Raw genomic sequence first — 18,994 nt, forward strand, 5'->3', positions numbered from 1 at the left:
TACATCACACCGACTTTGGTAGAACTAAGCTGGGAATTCATCAAGACCTGGGGAGCCTAGTGGATTCATTTGAAAAACTGCCTCCCTAACTGCCTCTTTAGTGAACTGCATCATTAGTCTTAGATTCATTTCATTAGCAACCTTGGGGACCAATCCATGCAGGCATCTCTCAGTTTCAGTAGGATCAGGAGAGGTAAAAAGATTAGAGAAGAACCCTGTGAAGACATTACCAATTTGATCCTGCTCAGTTAACAAGACTCCATTTTGATGCATGACTCTTTTGATGGCATTTGTTTTCCTCCTCTGGTTGGCTTGCATATGGAGAAATTTGGTATTTATGTCACAATGTTGCATGGCTCATTGCTTCCATCTTGTTTCCTCTTCAGCTAGTGATTATTCCACCTCTTGTTGTAACTTCTGAACTTTTTGTTCACATAAAAATATATCTGCAAGTGCGCATAATCATAACAAGTAGTAAAGTATTTTAAAGAAAACGGTCATTGAACCCAAAGGGGATAATTATGCTATTAAATAATGGTTTATCTAAATTAAACTGAAAAAAAAAAAGAATATTAAGATTAAGATTTAAAAATAATGAGAATAGATCTAGAACATTTGACTTCACCTAGCAAATCCCACACAATTTATTCTTCTATGTTATAGAATCTCAATTATCCTAAGTTGATTATAAAAATCATTAACTATTCAATATTTTCTCTTGAGAAATACCAAAATTATTTCTAACTAATAACTTCATATCTCTATTTGAATTTAATTAATTGGAGATTTATTAAGTTCTTTGAATTTTTCTTGAAAATCACACTAGTCGCAGTAAAATATCTATGCTTTGCTCAACTAATGGTGTTTAATCCTAGAACTTTAATCACAAATCACCTCTCGGTCTCATTGCAATCCAAAAGATCAAACAATAGTTAGTTAGAAAATTATAAGTATTAAGAACAATGATTAAACACTAAATCATGGAAATATCGAAAATTAAATAACTTGGAATATAAATTGTGTATTCAATGTTAGACTATATCAAAACTCTAAAAAATAAAATTAGTTTATAATGAAATTAAAAAGAAAAAGAATAAAACTGATATTCTTTATTGAAGTCGGTTGATGAAGCATTCGACTCTCACCACTACCCTCCAATTCCTTCTTCTCGAAAGAACACTTTAAGAATAAAAACTGGAACTCTAAACTCAAACTCTAAAACTAAAAATTCAAAAACCAAGGACCCCCTATTCATACCACAAGTCGAGATTAAATAGATGTCAAAATTCAAATCTGGAAACAAGATAACTGCGGCTATAATCTAACCTAAAAATCTGGAAAATAATTTCTAAAGATAAATGTTAACATAAAAGGAAATTATCCCAAGAATAACGAGATTATCTAAAATGGAAAATCCAGTGATATTCGGTTTGAATTTAGGAGTTCGGGAGGATTTGGTCTCCAACAGATTTATTGTAGAACTTGGATTTAGTGGTCAACAACAGATTGATCCTGGTTGGGAGGAATTATCCCACCAAGTAGATGCCGTGTATACTGAATATAACTGGCATGAACGGCACAAGGACCACATGACTCTCTCCTCGCCTACCAAGAGAAACCTCTTTGTTGCGCATGGGACCAGACTCCTCGCCTTAATCTCATCGGCTTTCTTTAGATATTGCCGCTTCTCGTCCGTCTGGATCCGTAGTCTCTTCTTTTGTATCAAAATGCTATCATTTTGTACTAAATCTTCTCATTCTTTCGAAACCAAGAAAATAAATAAAAATATGTATAAATAAAATAAAATCAATAGTATTGGAGGGAAAATGACACTTTTCAGAAATAAAAGAGTGATAAAAATCACATAAAAATAGCACTTATCACTTTCTCAATATGATCTCCAGTTCCATGCTCTTGAAGTTATCCAATGTTAGTCAAGCCCCTGCTGATTACTCATAAGTCTTGTTTGTTCCTTCTAGAATTCCACTTCAGGAGAGCTACCTAGCAGTTTGCTAGTTTGTTCCTTAAAATAGAAGCCCCCTACTGTCCCTTTGCACAGAGCTGTTTCTATTGTCTTAGAGTAGTTCTCCCTTAATGCCCAAACTGCTTCATATCTAAATGTAACATGTGTCCTTCTTCTTCTTGTAGAACTCCTAAACATGCTGATATGGAGAGGAGAGTGATTAGACTTGACTGTAGGCAGCACATTACACATAGCATTTGGGAACATATCCTTCCATTCTTAGTTTGCCATGGCGCTATCAATTCTATATTTTGTAAATTTTCTACCATGCCTGTTGTTAGACCATGTAAATTTCTGGCATGAGGTATATGGATCATTAAGTGAGCATAATTTAATAGCTTGTCTAAAAGATTCCATCTATTTATAAGGTCTATATCCAGCCCCAAACTTCTCACTGTTGCAAATTATCTCATTAAAATCCCCTATGTAGATCCAAGTCATAGGTGGTGGTCTTCTGGTTTTAGAAGCTTCCAACTGTCTTCCCTCTTTGAAGTCTTTGGATGGCCATAGAACCCTGTGAACATCCATATGGAGTCTATTTTCAATCTCTTGAATTGTTGCACTGATATGCCATTTAGTATAGTTGCAGATATTGACAATCCAGTCAGATTTCCACATTAGAGGAAATCATTTCCTCCACCACTGCAACCCACACTTTCAACAATAAGACAACTATCAAACTTCAAAATTATTCTTACTTCTTTCATACAAATCTTAGAACATTTGGTTTCCACCAGGAACACCATGTTAGGGCGCTTTTCCTTAGTCAAAAGACTAAGTAATCTGGCTGTCTGTGGGTTCTCAAGCCCTCGACAGCTCCAATTAATAGACTCATTGATGTTGGTAGGGTTGGGAACCAACCTCTACTAATATATTGGTAACCTGCTCATCCTCATCAAACAAACATTTATTTTTCTTAGCACGAAGAATATTTCCGTTTTTCCCCTCTTCTCGCCCTTTTGCTACCAAGCTTAGGACTCACCTTATCTGCATGTCCTATGCTCTTGGTTGTGTAAGCATCGGGATTCTTAGCTTGTTTATCACGTTCCCTCCTCTTCTATTTTGTAACCTTATATGAACTTGTAACACCCCGTATTTTAGTGTATTTTTATTGAAGGATTATTTTTATTAATTCAAAAATTTATTCTCTTATTTTAAAATTGTTAGATTTTTAGTGGGTTTATTTTTATGATTTTTAAAATTGCGAAAATTAAATTTGATATGTTTTCTTAACAGTTATTATTGTGATGCATTTAAATTATTCTTTATTTTAAATTAATTGATTGTTGGATTTAATTATTATATTTTCATTGTATCATTACGTTTAAATTATTTTAATTGAGATGCTGTTTTGAAATCATTTTCGTTGGATCATTTTTGTGACCCAAGATGTGAGGATTGGACCTCATTTCTTTCCCTTCACTTTTCTTTTTCCCCTTTTTCTTTTCTTTTTCTTTTCTTTTTCTCCATTTCTTTCTCTTCCTTCTCTCTCCCCGCGCGCGAAGTCCCTGCACTCTCCCTCCCCGTCCGTTTTCACCTCCACCCAGTCCACCGCCGTGAGCCGCCCGTGACCGACACCGCCCACCGCCACAAGTTCCCCTCCCGCCGGCCATCATCCCCCACCAATCTCAGCCCCTAATTCGCTGCCATTTCTCCCTACGCACAACACCAAGTTGCAACGCTCTCTTCACTTCAGCGCTGTTCGTGCCCGGCACTGCCCAGCCCACCAGCTCCCCAACCCTCCGGCGACCTTACCCCTTCAATCTTAGCCTCCATCGTGCCGACGTTAGTCACCACGAGCCCCTCAAAGTCGCGGCATTCCTTGCGCCGTTGGGCCGCAGTCGCGCCACCTTCGGCCACCATCTCTTTACCACTTCATCATCGACCTCCTAGCAACTCAATGCACTCATTCCCAGTTTCGATCTACCACCGGTGAAGCCTATCTATCTCTATCTCCGATTTGGACATTTTTAGCCTAAAACCACCCTCTACGCCGCCACCCATGGCAAACCACCACCACTATTGGCTTCACCGACATCTTTAAGCCCTACCCTATCACTTTCGGATCTTGGTTTGTCCCCGTTCAAAAGTGAGTTTTTGAGACCCACGGCCACAGTGTATTTTACATTGTTACGTTGCTGAGCCGCCACTTCTTGCAGCTTCGTGATCCTTCGGAAATTATTATATAGCACTGTAAGTATTTCTCCAAAGAACTATTGTGATTTAAATATATTTTTGCACTAACTCTTATTATTGTGATCTGGTTTGACATGCCGGACTGAGTCCGAGGAGTTCGGGGTATGGATGGATTGTGGACTGAGTTGTTGTGTGTTTGGTTTGTACTGTTGGTTGTTGGTATGGTGTTGTTCATGTACATGGCATATTGCACGCATGATCATGTTTGTATTGAAAACTGGATTTTCATATAATTGCATTCATGTTCATGTGTTATTGAAAATTGGATTTTCACGTGAATTGATTTTGAGTGTGTTTGAAACGACTGGATTGACTGGTTTGAGAAAAAGGAAAAGAGACTGTAGGGATGGTGGTAAGCAGGGATGGTAGTTGTGTCCCGCATGTGATTCCCGCCTACAGTGCTCTGATAAGTATTCATTGTGTGTAAATGAACTGCAGGGATGGTGGTAAGCAGGGATGGTGGTAGAGTCCCGCCTGTGATTCCCGCCTACGGTGCACGCGGTAGGGATGGTGGTAAGCAGAGATGGTGGTTGTGTCCCGCCTGTGATTCCCGCCTACAGTGCACACGGTAGGGATGGTGGTAAGCAGGGACGGTGGTAGAGTCCCGCCTGCGATTCCCGCCTACAGTGTTCGTTAAATGGTTTGTTTTGTGTGAATCATTTTCTGGAAAAATGACGGACTATGTTTTTGGGCCAAAATAAAATTTTGGCGTGTGTTGGAAATAATCATTTTTCTGGGAAAAATGGTATTTTATAGCTAAACGTATTTTGTCATATGCATGCATGTTGGTTGCATTAATATATTGTTATCCTGAGAGTTATTTGGTTTATACTTACCTGTAGTACCATTTTATGGTATCGCAGATTTTGATGCAGATGAGGATGACGAGCCTTAGGCTTGGGCTTTGTTGGAGGAGCGATCTGGGATTACTCTCATGTATCGAGATTTATTTTCCTACTTGTTATGTATTTGCCTTTTGTTATATTTTGGGATGACTTTATAACTTTTTTAAAGGTAATTTGTTTTGAATATTTGTATTTAAACTTCTGGTACTTAGTTGACTTATTTATATTATTCGCTGCGATTTTTATTGTGCACTTTTGCATATTACACACACTTCGCACTATCGTTGGGATGCGTGACCTGTGTTGTCATCATCCTGACGTCACGATTCTCATATTTTTTTTTGTACATAGGAGTCAGAGCGTCACATAACTAATCATTTTCCTTAATATTGTTCATCTCACTCATGTTCAGTTGAGAGATCTTATCCAGGTTACCTCCCTGCCATTTTTGAAATAGTATTATTTTAATTTTATTTTGAATTTTATTTTTGATTTTATGTATTTAAAAATAATAAAATATATTATTATATTTAAAATTGTTTGTAAAGCTTATCACCTCCGAACAAGAAATTGGTCACTATTTGTACAACAAATTATTATGAGGTTGGAAAGTTCGGTTAATAAATCTGTGCTTTCGGATATTCTCAGCATTGTATCTGCTTATGTCTTGGCCACGTGTCACTAGGAACACAAATTGTTTACGCGGCCGAAGGACAAGCCAAAGTTCGGGCCCAAGTCCCAAGCTCATCGATTACTCAGAAAATCACAAGGCTAAACTAACTATAGTTTTGAAATCCCAAAATTACCCTTAGAGTAGAAATTCCTAATGAACTTGGTTTCTGCAATCTTCTCTGTTTTGGGGGTATATTCTCCGATTCGATACTTTCCGAAACCGTAACAGAACCAGCATATATTTTTAAGTTCTTTTCGGTTCCAATTTTACGATACCGTGATTTCTCTCTCCAGACACATCCCAGGTGATGTATTATAATATATTTTTTTTTTTGTTGTATCTTTCCTCTTTTGATTGTAAAATTTGTTCTGATAAAAATTCAACGATTCCGTGGGCAATTTTTCAAAATTTTTTTTTTTTAAATTTTTCTGGAAATATTCGCTGTTTAGCAATGGTTTTCTTTCCAACATTGGTTGCTGTGTTCTGAAGCTACCGTATTTGGGTGATTAGTGGTTCTTGTTGTTTTTAGCCTTGTGACTTTAGTTTTTAGTTTTGCGAAAACTGTCATTTTGAATGGTGGGTGAGACTGCTGGGACAAAAATAAATAAATAAATAAAGGGAATGGCGGGTATGAATTCTCTTGATTGTTACTGATCAGATTTCATGTAATTTTCATTCTGGATTATGTGAGTCATTGCTTGATCCGTGGGTGGTAAATATTATCAGTTCAGGTGCAACAGGACGGGTGGAAATTCTCCCATTTAATACTTGGTTTCCCATATTGATTTCATTGCATATTGAATTTATTGGTGGGACTCGTATTAGTGTATGAAATTTATTTTTGTTTGTGACTAGGAGAAAAATGAATGCATCGAGTGTAAGCCAAGTTTCTTTTTCATTACCACGTTCAATTTTTGGACAATTTGCAATGATTTTATATGGCTTGGTGCTCATTGAGATAATATGAAGCCGATGTGTTCAGTTCCTTTCAATGGATATAACCTGTTTATTAATTTGAGTAGAAGCCTATCTGTGATCTGCTGCTTTTACTTATCTAACATTTCAGATATTGCATGAGCAGTACTTCTGAGTCATCTCCTAAGGCAAATCTATATGTATTTATTACTTATTGTGTAGCATAATTATTTTTTCCTTGTTAGTTATTTTTGGTGGGAGATGTCTGTATTCTATGGAAATTATACTGAAGGAGGAATTTCAAATACAGTTTGTTGCTTCACCTGTTTAATGGAGAATACTCTGCAAGCCATGAACTGTGATGGGGGTTTGTGAATGGCTGTTGCAGTTGGTTTGTGTTTACAATGAGGATGGTGATGATGGTGGTGGTTTAGAAGCTTGTTAATTCAATTTACTGAAATGGATTTCTTTTCGTTGCATTAACAAGTTTTGGATTGGAAGATCAAGTATATCATGGATTAAACATAATCAGTCTCTTCAAGGGCCAGAGTGGTGATTTGACCTGAAGTAACAACGTTTCTGGCTCTTGGCATTTTCAGCTGACGACATTTAGTTTGTTCGTTTGTCACATTAATCCTCAAGAATTTAATTTATGGAAGTGCTAGTCTCCCCTCAAGGACAAAAGCAGAATTTGCAGGCTCACAGCCGCAAATCTTTGTCGAGTGGATCCCAGAGGGATCTGTGGCTTGTTGTGCAAGAAGGGTCATTGGCAGATGTAGATTTGGCATTGGCACTGCTTAAAAAGAATGGAGGTAATATCAATCTTAGAAATGTATTTGGTCTAACTCCTCTTCATATTGCTACTTGGAGGAACCACATTCCCATTGTTAGGAGGCTTCTTGCAGTTGGCGCAGATCCGGATGCTAGGGTGTGTTACTTTTCTATTCCTCGATAAATTTGAATGCTTTTATCCTATGCTTGCCAAGTTGTTGCTTCTAGAATGTTTGTGATCCTGTCCCGTTTTGATATGCTGGCATATATTTTTTATGAATTGAGTCTGCATTAAACCTGATTGCATTACTCTATTTTTCCTCTACCTGTCCTACTTATAAAAAAAATAAATAAATAAAAAGAAAAAAAGTTCCTCTACCTGTCTTTCCTTGAATTAGAAGATTAAAAAATTGTCAGTCTGGAAGATTAGCTTGATGAGAAAATATGCAGTGTTATTAATCTATCAGGCACTTTTACTTTTAAATTATGAGCAATAGGGGGAATCTATTACAATGTCAATCTGTTCTCATGGAACTTGAACAAACTGTTAGCAGCTGACGTATTTGTATAGATTATTATTTTCTATACTATGAAGTTTATGTTTCTTTTTTTTTTTTTTCTTTTGACAAGATGAAAAGTGTGTATCCTTCTACACTCTATACTCCAGATTCTGAGTAACACTTGAGAGCATTTCAGTTTAGTGATTCTGAAACTAGTGTTCCCACTCTGCGTGAATCACATTAATCATTTCAGGATGGGGAATCTGGATGGAGTAGCCTTCACAGGGCTTTACATTTTGGTCATCTTGCGGTGGCCAGTATCCTTCTGCAATCAGGTGCCTCCATTACAGTGGAGGATTCTAAAGGTCGAATGCCAGTTGATCTCCTATCTGGGCCTGTCTTGCAGGTGGTTTGTGATGAACATAATTCAGGTATCCTCTACTTTGGAATGACATCTTTAATGAGGATCATTGTGTCATTTGAAAATGAACATAATTGTGTCTGGGAATAACTTGAGACGTTATTCTGTCTCCAGTTACCACAGAGGTGTATAGTTGGGGAAGTGGTGCAAACTATCAACTTGGAACTGGCAATGAACACATACAAAAATTACCATGCAAAGTGGACACACTTCATGGTTTTTTTATCATGCTCATTTCTGCTGCAAAGTTCCACAGCGTAGCAGTCAGCACTCGAGGAGAAGTCTATACTTGGGGATTTGGAAGAGGGGGCCGCCTTGGGCACCCTGATTTTGATATACACAGGTAGAATTTCTAAGCATACATCATTTGCATGTACGATACGGTTTAAGTGTATATTGTAATACCAAATTTACATATTTTCCCATTCCAACCATTGATGATTTAGGGCTTGTTTGGGGAGTGAGATGAAATGAGAATTTTGTAAATAGTAGGAAGATAGTTTGTGAATAGTAGTGAGATAGTTTGAGTCGAGTATTTTTTAGGTTTTGGGAAAGGAGAGAGAAAAAGTTGAATAAAAAATATTATAAAGTTAAAATATTGTAATAATATAGTTTTATAATATTATTTTTGTTTGGGGATTTGAAAAAGTTGGAATTATTTTTTATTTGAAAGTTTGAAAAAGTTGTAATGAATAATTTGAAAATTTTGTATTGGAATTATGTTTGAGAGTAAGATGGGATGAGATGAAATGAGATATAAGAGAATTTTGTGTCTCATCTAAGGCCCCCGAACCTGCCCTAAGGCTTATGAACTTATTCTATGCTTTGAACAATGGCTATAACTTTTTTTTTGAATTGTTTCAACATATTGTCACAAATTAAAATCTGAACCTTACACATAATGGTAATTATTTAGTTCATCGCTGATTATATATATGCATGGTTGTGTATAAATGATAATATCAACGAGAATGAGTTTGTGTTCTTCCACATGCACCTCTTAAAGTTTCAGTGACGAAGGGTTGTGGTGCAAACAGAATGAAAGTGCATGTTTACACAGAGTTTTGATTGCCTTGTATAACCTAAAAGTTCTATTCCTGTATATATCACCTGCAAGAATAGAACGTCTTCACCTAAAATACACTTATCCTAGCTATTATTGCAAATAATAAATCATATGTTATCATTGTATTCTTTGCAGTGGTCAAGCTGCAGTTATCACACCCCGTCAGGTGACTTCTGGTTTAGGTTCTCGACGGGTGAGGGCAATTGCAGCAGCTAAACATCACACTGTCGCTGCTACAGAGGGTGGTGAAGTGTTCACCTGGGGATCCAATAGAGGTAAATTATAGGAGAAGTTGGGTAGGTGAATATGCCAAACAAATTGAGACCTTCCTACCATTGCCAATTGGAAGTGTGTGTGTTTTACAAATAAAATAATGTTACTGGCGAGTGACAGATGTTTTTTAAAGTCATTTATGTGCTTCCTGAAATTATCAATTGTTGGATTATTCACTTTTTTATATAAGTTGTGCAGAGGGTCAGCTTGGCTACACTTCTGTGGATACACAACCAACGCCTCGAAGAGTGAGTTCTCTGAAGTCAAAAATTGTTGCTGTAGCTGCAGCAAATAAACACACTGCTGTAGTTTCTGCGACTGGTGAAGTTTTCACATGGGGCTGCAATAGAGAGGGGCAGCTTGGTTATGGCACGTCTAATTCAGCATCAAATTACACGCCTAGAGTGGTTGAATACTTGAAAGGCAAGTTTTTCAAAGGTGTTGCAGCTGCAAAATATCACACAGTCGTGTTAGGAGCTGATGGAGAGGTAACTTGTAGCAGATTTTAATTGTTATTAGAACTAAACTACTCATTTTGACTCAATGAACAGCTGCTTTATTTCATGTAGTGTAGCTTGAATGTAATTACTTTTTTCTCAGTCTGCTTTGATTAGATCACATTCCTACACTGTTATTTGTATTGTTCTTAATTGGGCTTTGGTTGTGCAAGTGCTTTCCTGATGTTCAGCTCCAAGTTTGGCCCAATCATACATTTTGTTTCTGTGGCAGGTATACACATGGGGTCATCGACTTGTCACACCTCAACGTGTAGTCATTGCTAGAAACTTGAAGAAATGTGGGAACACCACCTTGAAGTTTCATCGCATGGAACGGCTTCATGTGGTTGCTGTTGCTGTGGGTATGGTACATAGTGTGGCTCTTACAGATGATGGTGCACTATTTTATTGGGTGTCCTCAGATCCTGGTCTTAGATGTCACCAGGTTTTATATTCTCAGTGCCTTTGTTGTCTTTGCCCTATTATCCCAACCGAGACTTCTTGTTTACTTTTCATGTCCTTTTTTTCTATTCTGTGTAGCTCTACTCACTGTGTGGAAGAAATATAGTCAGCATTTCTGCAGGAAAGTACTGGACTGCTGCAGTTACAGCCACGGGTGATGTTTACATGTGGGATGGGAAGAACAGTAATGACAAGCCCCCTATTGTAACACGGTTACATGGTGTAAAGAAGGGTACTTCAGTTTCAGTGGGTGAAACACATTTGTTGATTGTTGGATCTCTATATCATCCTGTCTATCCTCCCAATGTGGCTAACGATCCTCAGAAGCTCAAGCTGAGTATCAGTGATGAGGCAGGAGAGTTTGATGATTTAATGTTTGATGATGTGGAGTCCAATAATCTGTTAACACCTATTGAAAAATATGATTCTGAGCACAAGCCCATTCCCAGCTTAAAAGGCCTTTGTGAAAAAGTTGCTGCAGAGTGTCTAGTTGAGCCACGGAATGCAATACAATTGCTTGAGATAGCAGATTCACTTGAAGCACATGATCTGAAGAAGCACTGTGAGGTAAGCTGATCTGTGGCCTGCTTTATTTGGGGGAGGTTTCCATGCAATTTTTTAATCCATTTCAAACCCAGCTGGACACAAGCAGCATCAGCCTCTGCTCACATATTTCAAGTATCGGTGTGAATTTTTTATTTCTTTCTATTTTTCTATTTTTGATTTCATGGTCAAACGTTTTTGGAGAAGCCCCATTGCTGTTCTAAACATTATAATCACTCGATTTTTTTTAATCTTTTATTAATTGATTTACAAAGAAAGTCAGAAGAATCATCATAAGCTAAACTTGTAATTAGACTATCAGGACTGCTGGAGTTACATTTTAATTTAGTTTTTTAGGGGCTTTGCCTGCCGTGCTTACTTACCAAGAAGAAAATCGAATACTTCTCAAACACAGTAGTGTGTTGGATCTTTGTTAGCTTAAAGATCATTTGAAAGATTGCTACTTGGTGATGTTTATATGATGTGCACATCTAGTATTTCATTCAAGATTATGTGAGGAGTTTGTCATTTTTTTTTTCTTTAATCCAGATTGGGCATTTATCTAAGCTCCCTACTTGTTATGCAGGAAATTGCTATTCGCAACCTTGACTATATTTTTACAGTTTCATCAAATTCTATTTCAAGTGCCTCACTAGATATTCTAGCTACCCTTGAAAAATTGTTAGACCTGAGATCATCAGAACCATGGAGCTATCGTCGGCTCCCAACTCCAACAGCTACTTTTCCTGCAATTATTAATAGTGAAGAGGATGATAGTGAGAACGAGATTATAAGGACTCGGGACAATCACACAAAGATTACATCCTTGAAAAACAAACATGCCCAAAGATTAGACTCCTTTCTACAACCCAAAAATAACCCCAATGAAGGCATCTGTAAACAAGTTCGAGCTTTGAGGAAAAAGTTGCAGCAGATTGAGATGCTTGAAGGAAAGCAGTCTAGTGGGCATCATCTTGATGACCAACAAATTGCAAAGCTCCAAACAAAGTCTGCTCTTGAGAGTTCTCTTGCTGAGCTTGGTGTTGAGATTACTACACTTGCAAAAGCATCATCTTCAGTTTCCCCAGATGGGAAAGGAAACAAAAGGGCTGAGGTTAGAAAACAGAGGAGAAAGAGTGCACAGAGGGTATCACAGGTAGAGACCACATCAGGTTGTTCTGGGACTGAAGTCATTCCGAATGCTACAAAGGATTTCTTGGATGTTGGAATTTCTCAGGTTTCCAAGAATAAGGTTAGCTTTTTAACCATTTTCTTTTGATAGCTAATTAATTTTGCTGTTCTCCTGGGTTATTTTACTGATGGAAGAGTTAGTGCTAGTTGATTATAGTTATCAACTTTCCGGTCCCAATGATCAGATCATTTGGATAATTTGCTTGTGCACGGATAAGAAAAAAATTTCATTAAAAAACTGGAATATTTTCATTTGTCTCCTTTACCCCCCAAGTAGCTGGGTGACAACCTTGACCCCTGTGCAATATTTTCTTGCTCACGCTTATACCTGCTCCATCCTAGGGGCAATATTTGCCTGAATGTATACTAATTTTCACATTTGTGCGGTGGGGCTGTGTAACGCCCACGCCCTATTAGAAGGCTCAAACCACATGACCTCTACTCTAAAAGGACTAGTCAATGCTACAATTGGAGCCCATTGGAACATTATAAAGAGCACGAACTTCTCATTCCTAAGCAATATGAGATCATATGCACCCCTACCTTTATCCCTAGCTTTATCATATGGGGTCCTTATCATATGGGATATTACAGGCTGCTGTACTTACGGTTCAGAAAATCTTCTCTGACATTAGTTCTGTTGCTTAACCCAAGCATCTGATAAAGAATGTTTTGAAAACGTACTATTGATTAAAATCTTTAGTGTAACCCTCATAGTTCCTATTTGATTGTACACTAAATAATCTGTTGTTCTCTTATATTAAATTGAACTTTCTTGTAATATTGTTTATGACTTACTGAGAAGTCAGAAAAATTATATATTTGAATATTTAAGCACCATAGTTGAACTATTTGATTTGCAACTTTTTATAGGAGGAAGGTCTCGTGGACAAAGGAATACTGGCGAACGAAGCCACTAAAGAGTCAACTTTTTGCATTGTTCAGGACACTTCGGTCTTGCAAAAAAATAAAACTTCGTTACCAATGCACTCCAAGAAAAAGAACAAGAAAGGAGGGCTTTCTATGTTCTTGAGTGGTGCTCTTGATGACACCCAAAAAGATGTTGCTCCCCCTCCAACACCCAGAAGCGAAGGTCCTGCATGGGGTGGGCCTAAAATAGCAAAGGGATGCACTTCTCTTCGGGAAATACAGGATGAGCAGAGCAAAATCAAGGCAAGCCCATCAAGCAGGATAAAAGATCAAGTGGAAGATATATCTGATGGTAAAAGTGACGGGAAAATCCTGTTGAGTTCGTTTTTGCCTTCCAACCCAATACCAATGGTGGTCTCAGCTTGCACCTCACAAGCGTCTGATGAAGAAAGAAGCACGCCTCATTGGGCTGCTTCTGGGACACCTCCCCACCTTTCTCAGCCATCCCTTAGGGACATTCAGAAGCAGCAAAAGGTTTGTGAATCCACCACCCCTTCCTTCCCTGCTCACCCACAATGTCTCCCTCTCATACTCCATTCTTTTTCTTTTTAACCATCAGAAATTTACAGAGGTGATATAAACTTATTATGTCAATTGGTATTTGTTTCATTTTCATCTTAGAAATGCTTTGTCAGAAACTTTCCTGTCTGTTTACTCTTTTCTCAATGTCTAACCATGGGCTGCCCGATTATCTCCTAGAATTGTCTTATTTTTTCCCCCCAGTGGAAAATTTGATATTGTTTCTGTCTCACAGGGAAAGCAGCAGCAGCAGAGTCTCTCCCACAGCCCAAAAACAAGAATGACTGGATTTTCAGTTGGTACAGGTCCGGGCTCACCATCAGATCCCCCTGGATTGAACCGCTGGTTCAAACCAGAGGTTGACACCCCCTCATCCATTCGATCGATTCAGATTGAGGAAAAGGCTATGAAAGACCTAAAGCGATTCTACAGCAGCGTGAAGATTGTCAAAAACCAATCTTAGGAGGGTTATCTCCTATTTTTGTGGCAGGAAATTAAGGCTGTTGTTTGTTCTCCCCCCCCCCCCCCCCCCCCCCCCCCCCCCCCCCCCCCCCCCCCTCCCCTCTTTTTTCCCTGTTCATTGAAAGGTCTGCGGTAAATCTGACTGTATAGTTGATCTGTTCATTTAACTCTTTTATTTACAGAGTTCTCAAATCTTGTTTCTCACCAATTCTTGACTTTCCTTTCCTTTCTGAGTCTAGTAGATCTTATATTTGGAAAATGTTATTTATACTTACAATTTTTACTCACATAACAATATGTATTGACGCATCACTGCGTTAACAAAGTTACCAGCTCTGTCCATGAACTCACGTAAGGTCGTTGGCATCTTCCTCCAAGTGCTTTTGGGCTAGATTCCTCCTAGGAGCACGACAAGCGCACCCTCAATTTTTCTAAATCATTTCGTGAAACGTTGCTGCCACACATGTTTCACACGAGGAGAATGCTTCGTGGAGATTGGGAGTAAAACGATATTGTACTTGGCCGCACTTAATAGTCGAAATGTGGGATTTCTCCAATGTATCAGGTTGTGGTGTCTTCGAGTTGGTTGGTTGGTTGGGTAGAACCTCGGTACAAGTATTTATGTGTACAACTGCATGTATGAAGAATATCTATATAATTAGCACCTATGATGGAAAATTGTTATTAGGGCTGAAATAGGCCGAATACTGGTTTTTACAAGTTTTATACTTATATTGGAGATGGATTATTCCTCACTATACTATTACTATTGAGTTTTATGTATTTTGCATGAGAATGGTCAAAGTCCCTAGATGGTGATTCATTGCCATGCCGTATATGTGTTTACTGAGGGGGTGATTCCTCGCCATGTTTAATGATACACATAGATGTAAGAGTGGGGGGACGATTCCTCGCCATGCATACATGTGTTTGTCCAGTATTTACATAAAAAATGTTCATTGTATCTTTGGTAATATTATCTCTCATTAGCAGTATAATCAAAGCAACCTAACCTACCTATGGTTTCATTTTTGAGACCACTGATAATGATGCAAGCCCAGACCCCAACATGGCGCTCGAGGAAGAGGAGTCAAACTCACTCAAGTCTTGAGTACGGAGACTAGTACCCGCCTTACTACCAGTTCTCGTCATAGCTTCTTTGTGCCTTATGTTAGAATGTATAATATTAAGTTGGTGACTACTTGTAATCAGTCTGCCACCTTATGGAGACTAACCTTATGTATCTTTGAATAATGTAATATTTTGGGATTTAATGAAGGGTGAGAAGCCATCTTTTGTTGTGAAGTTTAGCATTATGGTACTTCATAGTTATCGTTGTTATTATAACGTATTCTGCTTAAAACTCTGTTGCGATTCCATGTATGGGATATCTTACACGTGAACTTCCATCTGAAAAATTACAATTCAATTCCCTCTTAGGTGTTTATCCATTGGCCAGCATCCTTGGCATCACGGATCCTCGCCTAGACCTGGATGAGGAATGTGGCACCATAGTATGGTATTAGAGCGCGTGTTTATACATTACTTTGGGAAACTCTTAGAAATATAGGACAGTACCAGAAAATAGAATATTATATAGTATTGTAGGCTAAAAATTTAGTTTTAAGTTTGAATTGTGATTAGGACTGCAAGATGGGACCACATGTAATGGGCTTGGGTTATATGGCAGAATTTGAGGATGGTGAGACCAAGAGTTCCTCGAGGGGAGCAAATGCCAAGTGATCACGAGGGAGGATCGTCCGACAGAGGAGTACACGAGGAACCAACTTGAGTTCTTAATAGGATATCGGACGTGTTGGAGCAACAACCTAAGATGTATTCTCATCATATGGAAGTTCAATCGGCTAGGATCCCCCAAGGAGGAACGGAGGAGATGCACAAGCGATTTTTAGCTCATCATTACTCAAGATTCTTTGAAAACAAGGGATTGGTGAGGGCGGAAAGATAGATATCCGACATAGATATGATAATTGGATGCACCAAGGTCCAAAAGGTGTTATATGTGAGCTACCTGCTTCAGGGAGAGGCAATTTTATGGTGGGATACCCAGAGGCAACTCCTTACCATGGAATTGGTAGCCAAGGGAAGAATCTCATGGGGAAGATTTAAGAAATACTTTGATGGCCGGTATTTTCTGGAGATTGTATGGAAACAGAAGTCAAAGGACTCGCTAATTTGGTCCAAGGGAATATGACGGCAGAGTAGTCTGCAACCAAATTTTTGGAGTTGGGAAGGTTGGCTCCTCATCTTATCTCTATGAAAGCTATTAGGGTGAAATGATTTCTAGATGGGTTGCAAACCTGTATTAGGATACAAGTAGCCTGTTTGAAGATTACGGATTCTTAGAAACTAGTCCATAAGGCATCCATAACCAAATGGGATTAGCAAAACTCGTTGATTCTATCCTCGAATTTGAAGAAATGTATGGTGGCAAGTGAAGAGAGCAATTCGGGAGCCCCACATAAATTCATGTCAAGAATTGATGAGCGACTACTAATCATTACAGGTTCATGAACGGGCAAGAGAATGCCAGTGTGTAACATTTTCCATAGAACTCACAAAGGGAATTGTCGACAAGCCCAAAATATGTGTTATAGGTGTAGACAGACAGTAAATTATGCTTGGGTTGTCCCCAGGTACCACCAGTGCAGCAAGCAATGCTAGGAGGAGGCCTAAGGCAGCTTCTGCAGGCCAAGGTATACACACTTACCTCAAGAGAGATTGATGAAGATGCCTTAAAAGTATAGGAGGTCGGCATCATCACATGCATGGAGCTATAACACGCCTTAGTTAAGTTCCTTTGTGTGAGCCCTTTACATATAGTAAGTAGTGATGGTTATCGCAAAGAGATTTAGAGTGTCACAAGTCTACGCAAGTGCCTTATTCGATTCATGAAGCTTCTCAATAGTTTACATCTTCCACATTGATTAGGATGGTTGGACTTCAAATGCAACTGATGAGCCAATAAGTCATAGTGGCATTATCGAATGGAGAAATGGTGTTTTGCACCAAGGTAGTCAAGGGATGTTGGTTGGAGGTAGAGGGAGTTCCTTTGGAGGTTGACTTGATAGTATTCGATGTGTTAGGATTTCACATTATCTTAGGGATGGATTCTCGAAAGTTTTTGAGGAATTGTCAAGTATGCCCCTTGCCAGAGAGATTGAGTTCTCAATTCATTTAAAACTAGAGACTGTTCCAGTCCATAGAGCACCCTATAGGATGGCCTCAATATAAATAAGGAATTAAAGAATCAATTGCAGAAGTGATTGGTAAAATGGCTCATTAGACCTAGTACCTAGTCTTGGGGAGCATCAATACTATTTGTGAAGAAGAAAGATGGAATCCTTAGGATGTGTATTGATTATTGGGAGTTGAACAAGGTGACAATGAAGAATAGGCACTCATTACCTAGGATAGATGATCTACTTGATCAGCTGCAAGGAGCTACAATCTTTTCTAAGATCGATCTCAGATCTGGGTACCATCAGTTGAGGATTAAGGAAGGCAATGTACCTAAGATAGCTTTTCGGACTAGGTACGATCCTAGTTCACTGTAATAATGCCTTTTAGGTTAGCAAATGCCCCAACAACTTTTATGGACCTCGTGAATAAGGTATTCCAACCATTCTTAAATTTATTTGTAGTGGTGTTTATAGGCGATATCTTGGTGTACTCTCAAAATGTTGGTGAGCACAGAAATCACTTGAGGATGATACTAAGGATCCTTCAGAACTACTATATGTATTCCAAACTCAACAAGTGTGAATTTTGATTGGAGGAAGTAAGGTTTCTAGGTCATGTAGTCTCCAAGGAGGGAATCATGGTAGACCAAAGCAAGGTGGAGAGGATGATGGATTGGAAGTGACCCACCTTGGTACAAGAAATCTAAAGTGTCTTGGAGTTAGCAAGTTATTATCGTTGGTTTGTGGAAGGGTTTTTCAAACTGTCAAGTCCTCTTATAGCATTGACTAGGAAGGATGTTATGTCCGTCTGGACCGAGCATTGCGAATGGAGCATTGAAGAATTGAAGAGATGGCTAACCACGACCCCTGTTTTAGTTCTACTTGAGTCGAACAAGCCATTTGTAGTATTCAGTGATGCATCGAAATATGGCTTAGGTTGGGTTCCAATGCAAGAAGACAAGGTGATATAGCCTATGCATATTGACAATTGAAGGATCATGAAAAAAGCTACCCCACTCATGACATGGAACTAGCAATAGTAGTGCTTGACCTAAAGATATGGCAACAATATCTAACATACCTATGGTTCCGTTCTCGAGACCAAAATCGTGATGCAGGTCCAAACCCCCTAATGACAGCCACAGAAGAGGAGTCAAACTCTCTAAAGTCCTGAGTACGGAGACTAGTACCCGCCTTAGTACCAATTCCCTCCGTAGGTACCATGTGCCTTCTGTTAGAATGTATAACATTAAGTTGGACGACTACTTGTAATCGATCTGCTACCTTATGGTGATTAACCTTGTAATCAATCCGCCACCCTATGTCTTGTCATCGCCTCCTTTCCTTGTGAAGTTTAGTATTCTAGTACTTAGTAGTTATTGTTGTTACTACAACGTATTCTAGTTAAAATTCTGTTGCCATTCCTCATATGGATATCTTACTCTTGTATTTCCATTTGGAAAATTACAAACCTATTCAATACCCTCTTGGGTGTTGTCCATTG

At 38.6% G+C, this 18,994-nt stretch overlaps 1 protein-coding gene across 1 annotated transcript; it reads left to right on the plus strand.

The window, feature by feature from the left end:
- The first annotated feature begins 5,812 nt into the window (after positions 1–5,812).
- Positions 5,813–14,614, plus strand: LOC121267604. Its single transcript, XM_041171556.1, has 12 exons — positions 5,813–6,041; positions 6,963–7,580; positions 8,177–8,354; positions 8,459–8,687; positions 9,546–9,685; positions 9,882–10,171; positions 10,413–10,625; positions 10,721–11,209; positions 11,772–12,437; positions 13,250–13,780; positions 14,061–14,346; positions 14,390–14,614. Exons 2-11 carry the CDS (start codon positions 7,305–7,307, stop codon positions 14,286–14,288), a joined length of 3,240 nt encoding a protein of 1,079 aa, XP_041027490.1. The 5' UTR covers positions 5,813–6,041; positions 6,963–7,304; the 3' UTR covers positions 14,289–14,346; positions 14,390–14,614.
- The last annotated feature ends 4,380 nt before the right edge of the window (positions 14,615–18,994 follow it).

Source organism: Juglans microcarpa x Juglans regia, chromosome 5S (genome assembly GCF_004785595.1).
Source record: "Juglans microcarpa x Juglans regia isolate MS1-56 chromosome 5S, Jm3101_v1.0, whole genome shotgun sequence".
In the NCBI taxonomy this organism is placed as follows: Eukaryota; Viridiplantae; Streptophyta; class Magnoliopsida; order Fagales; family Juglandaceae; genus Juglans; species Juglans microcarpa x Juglans regia.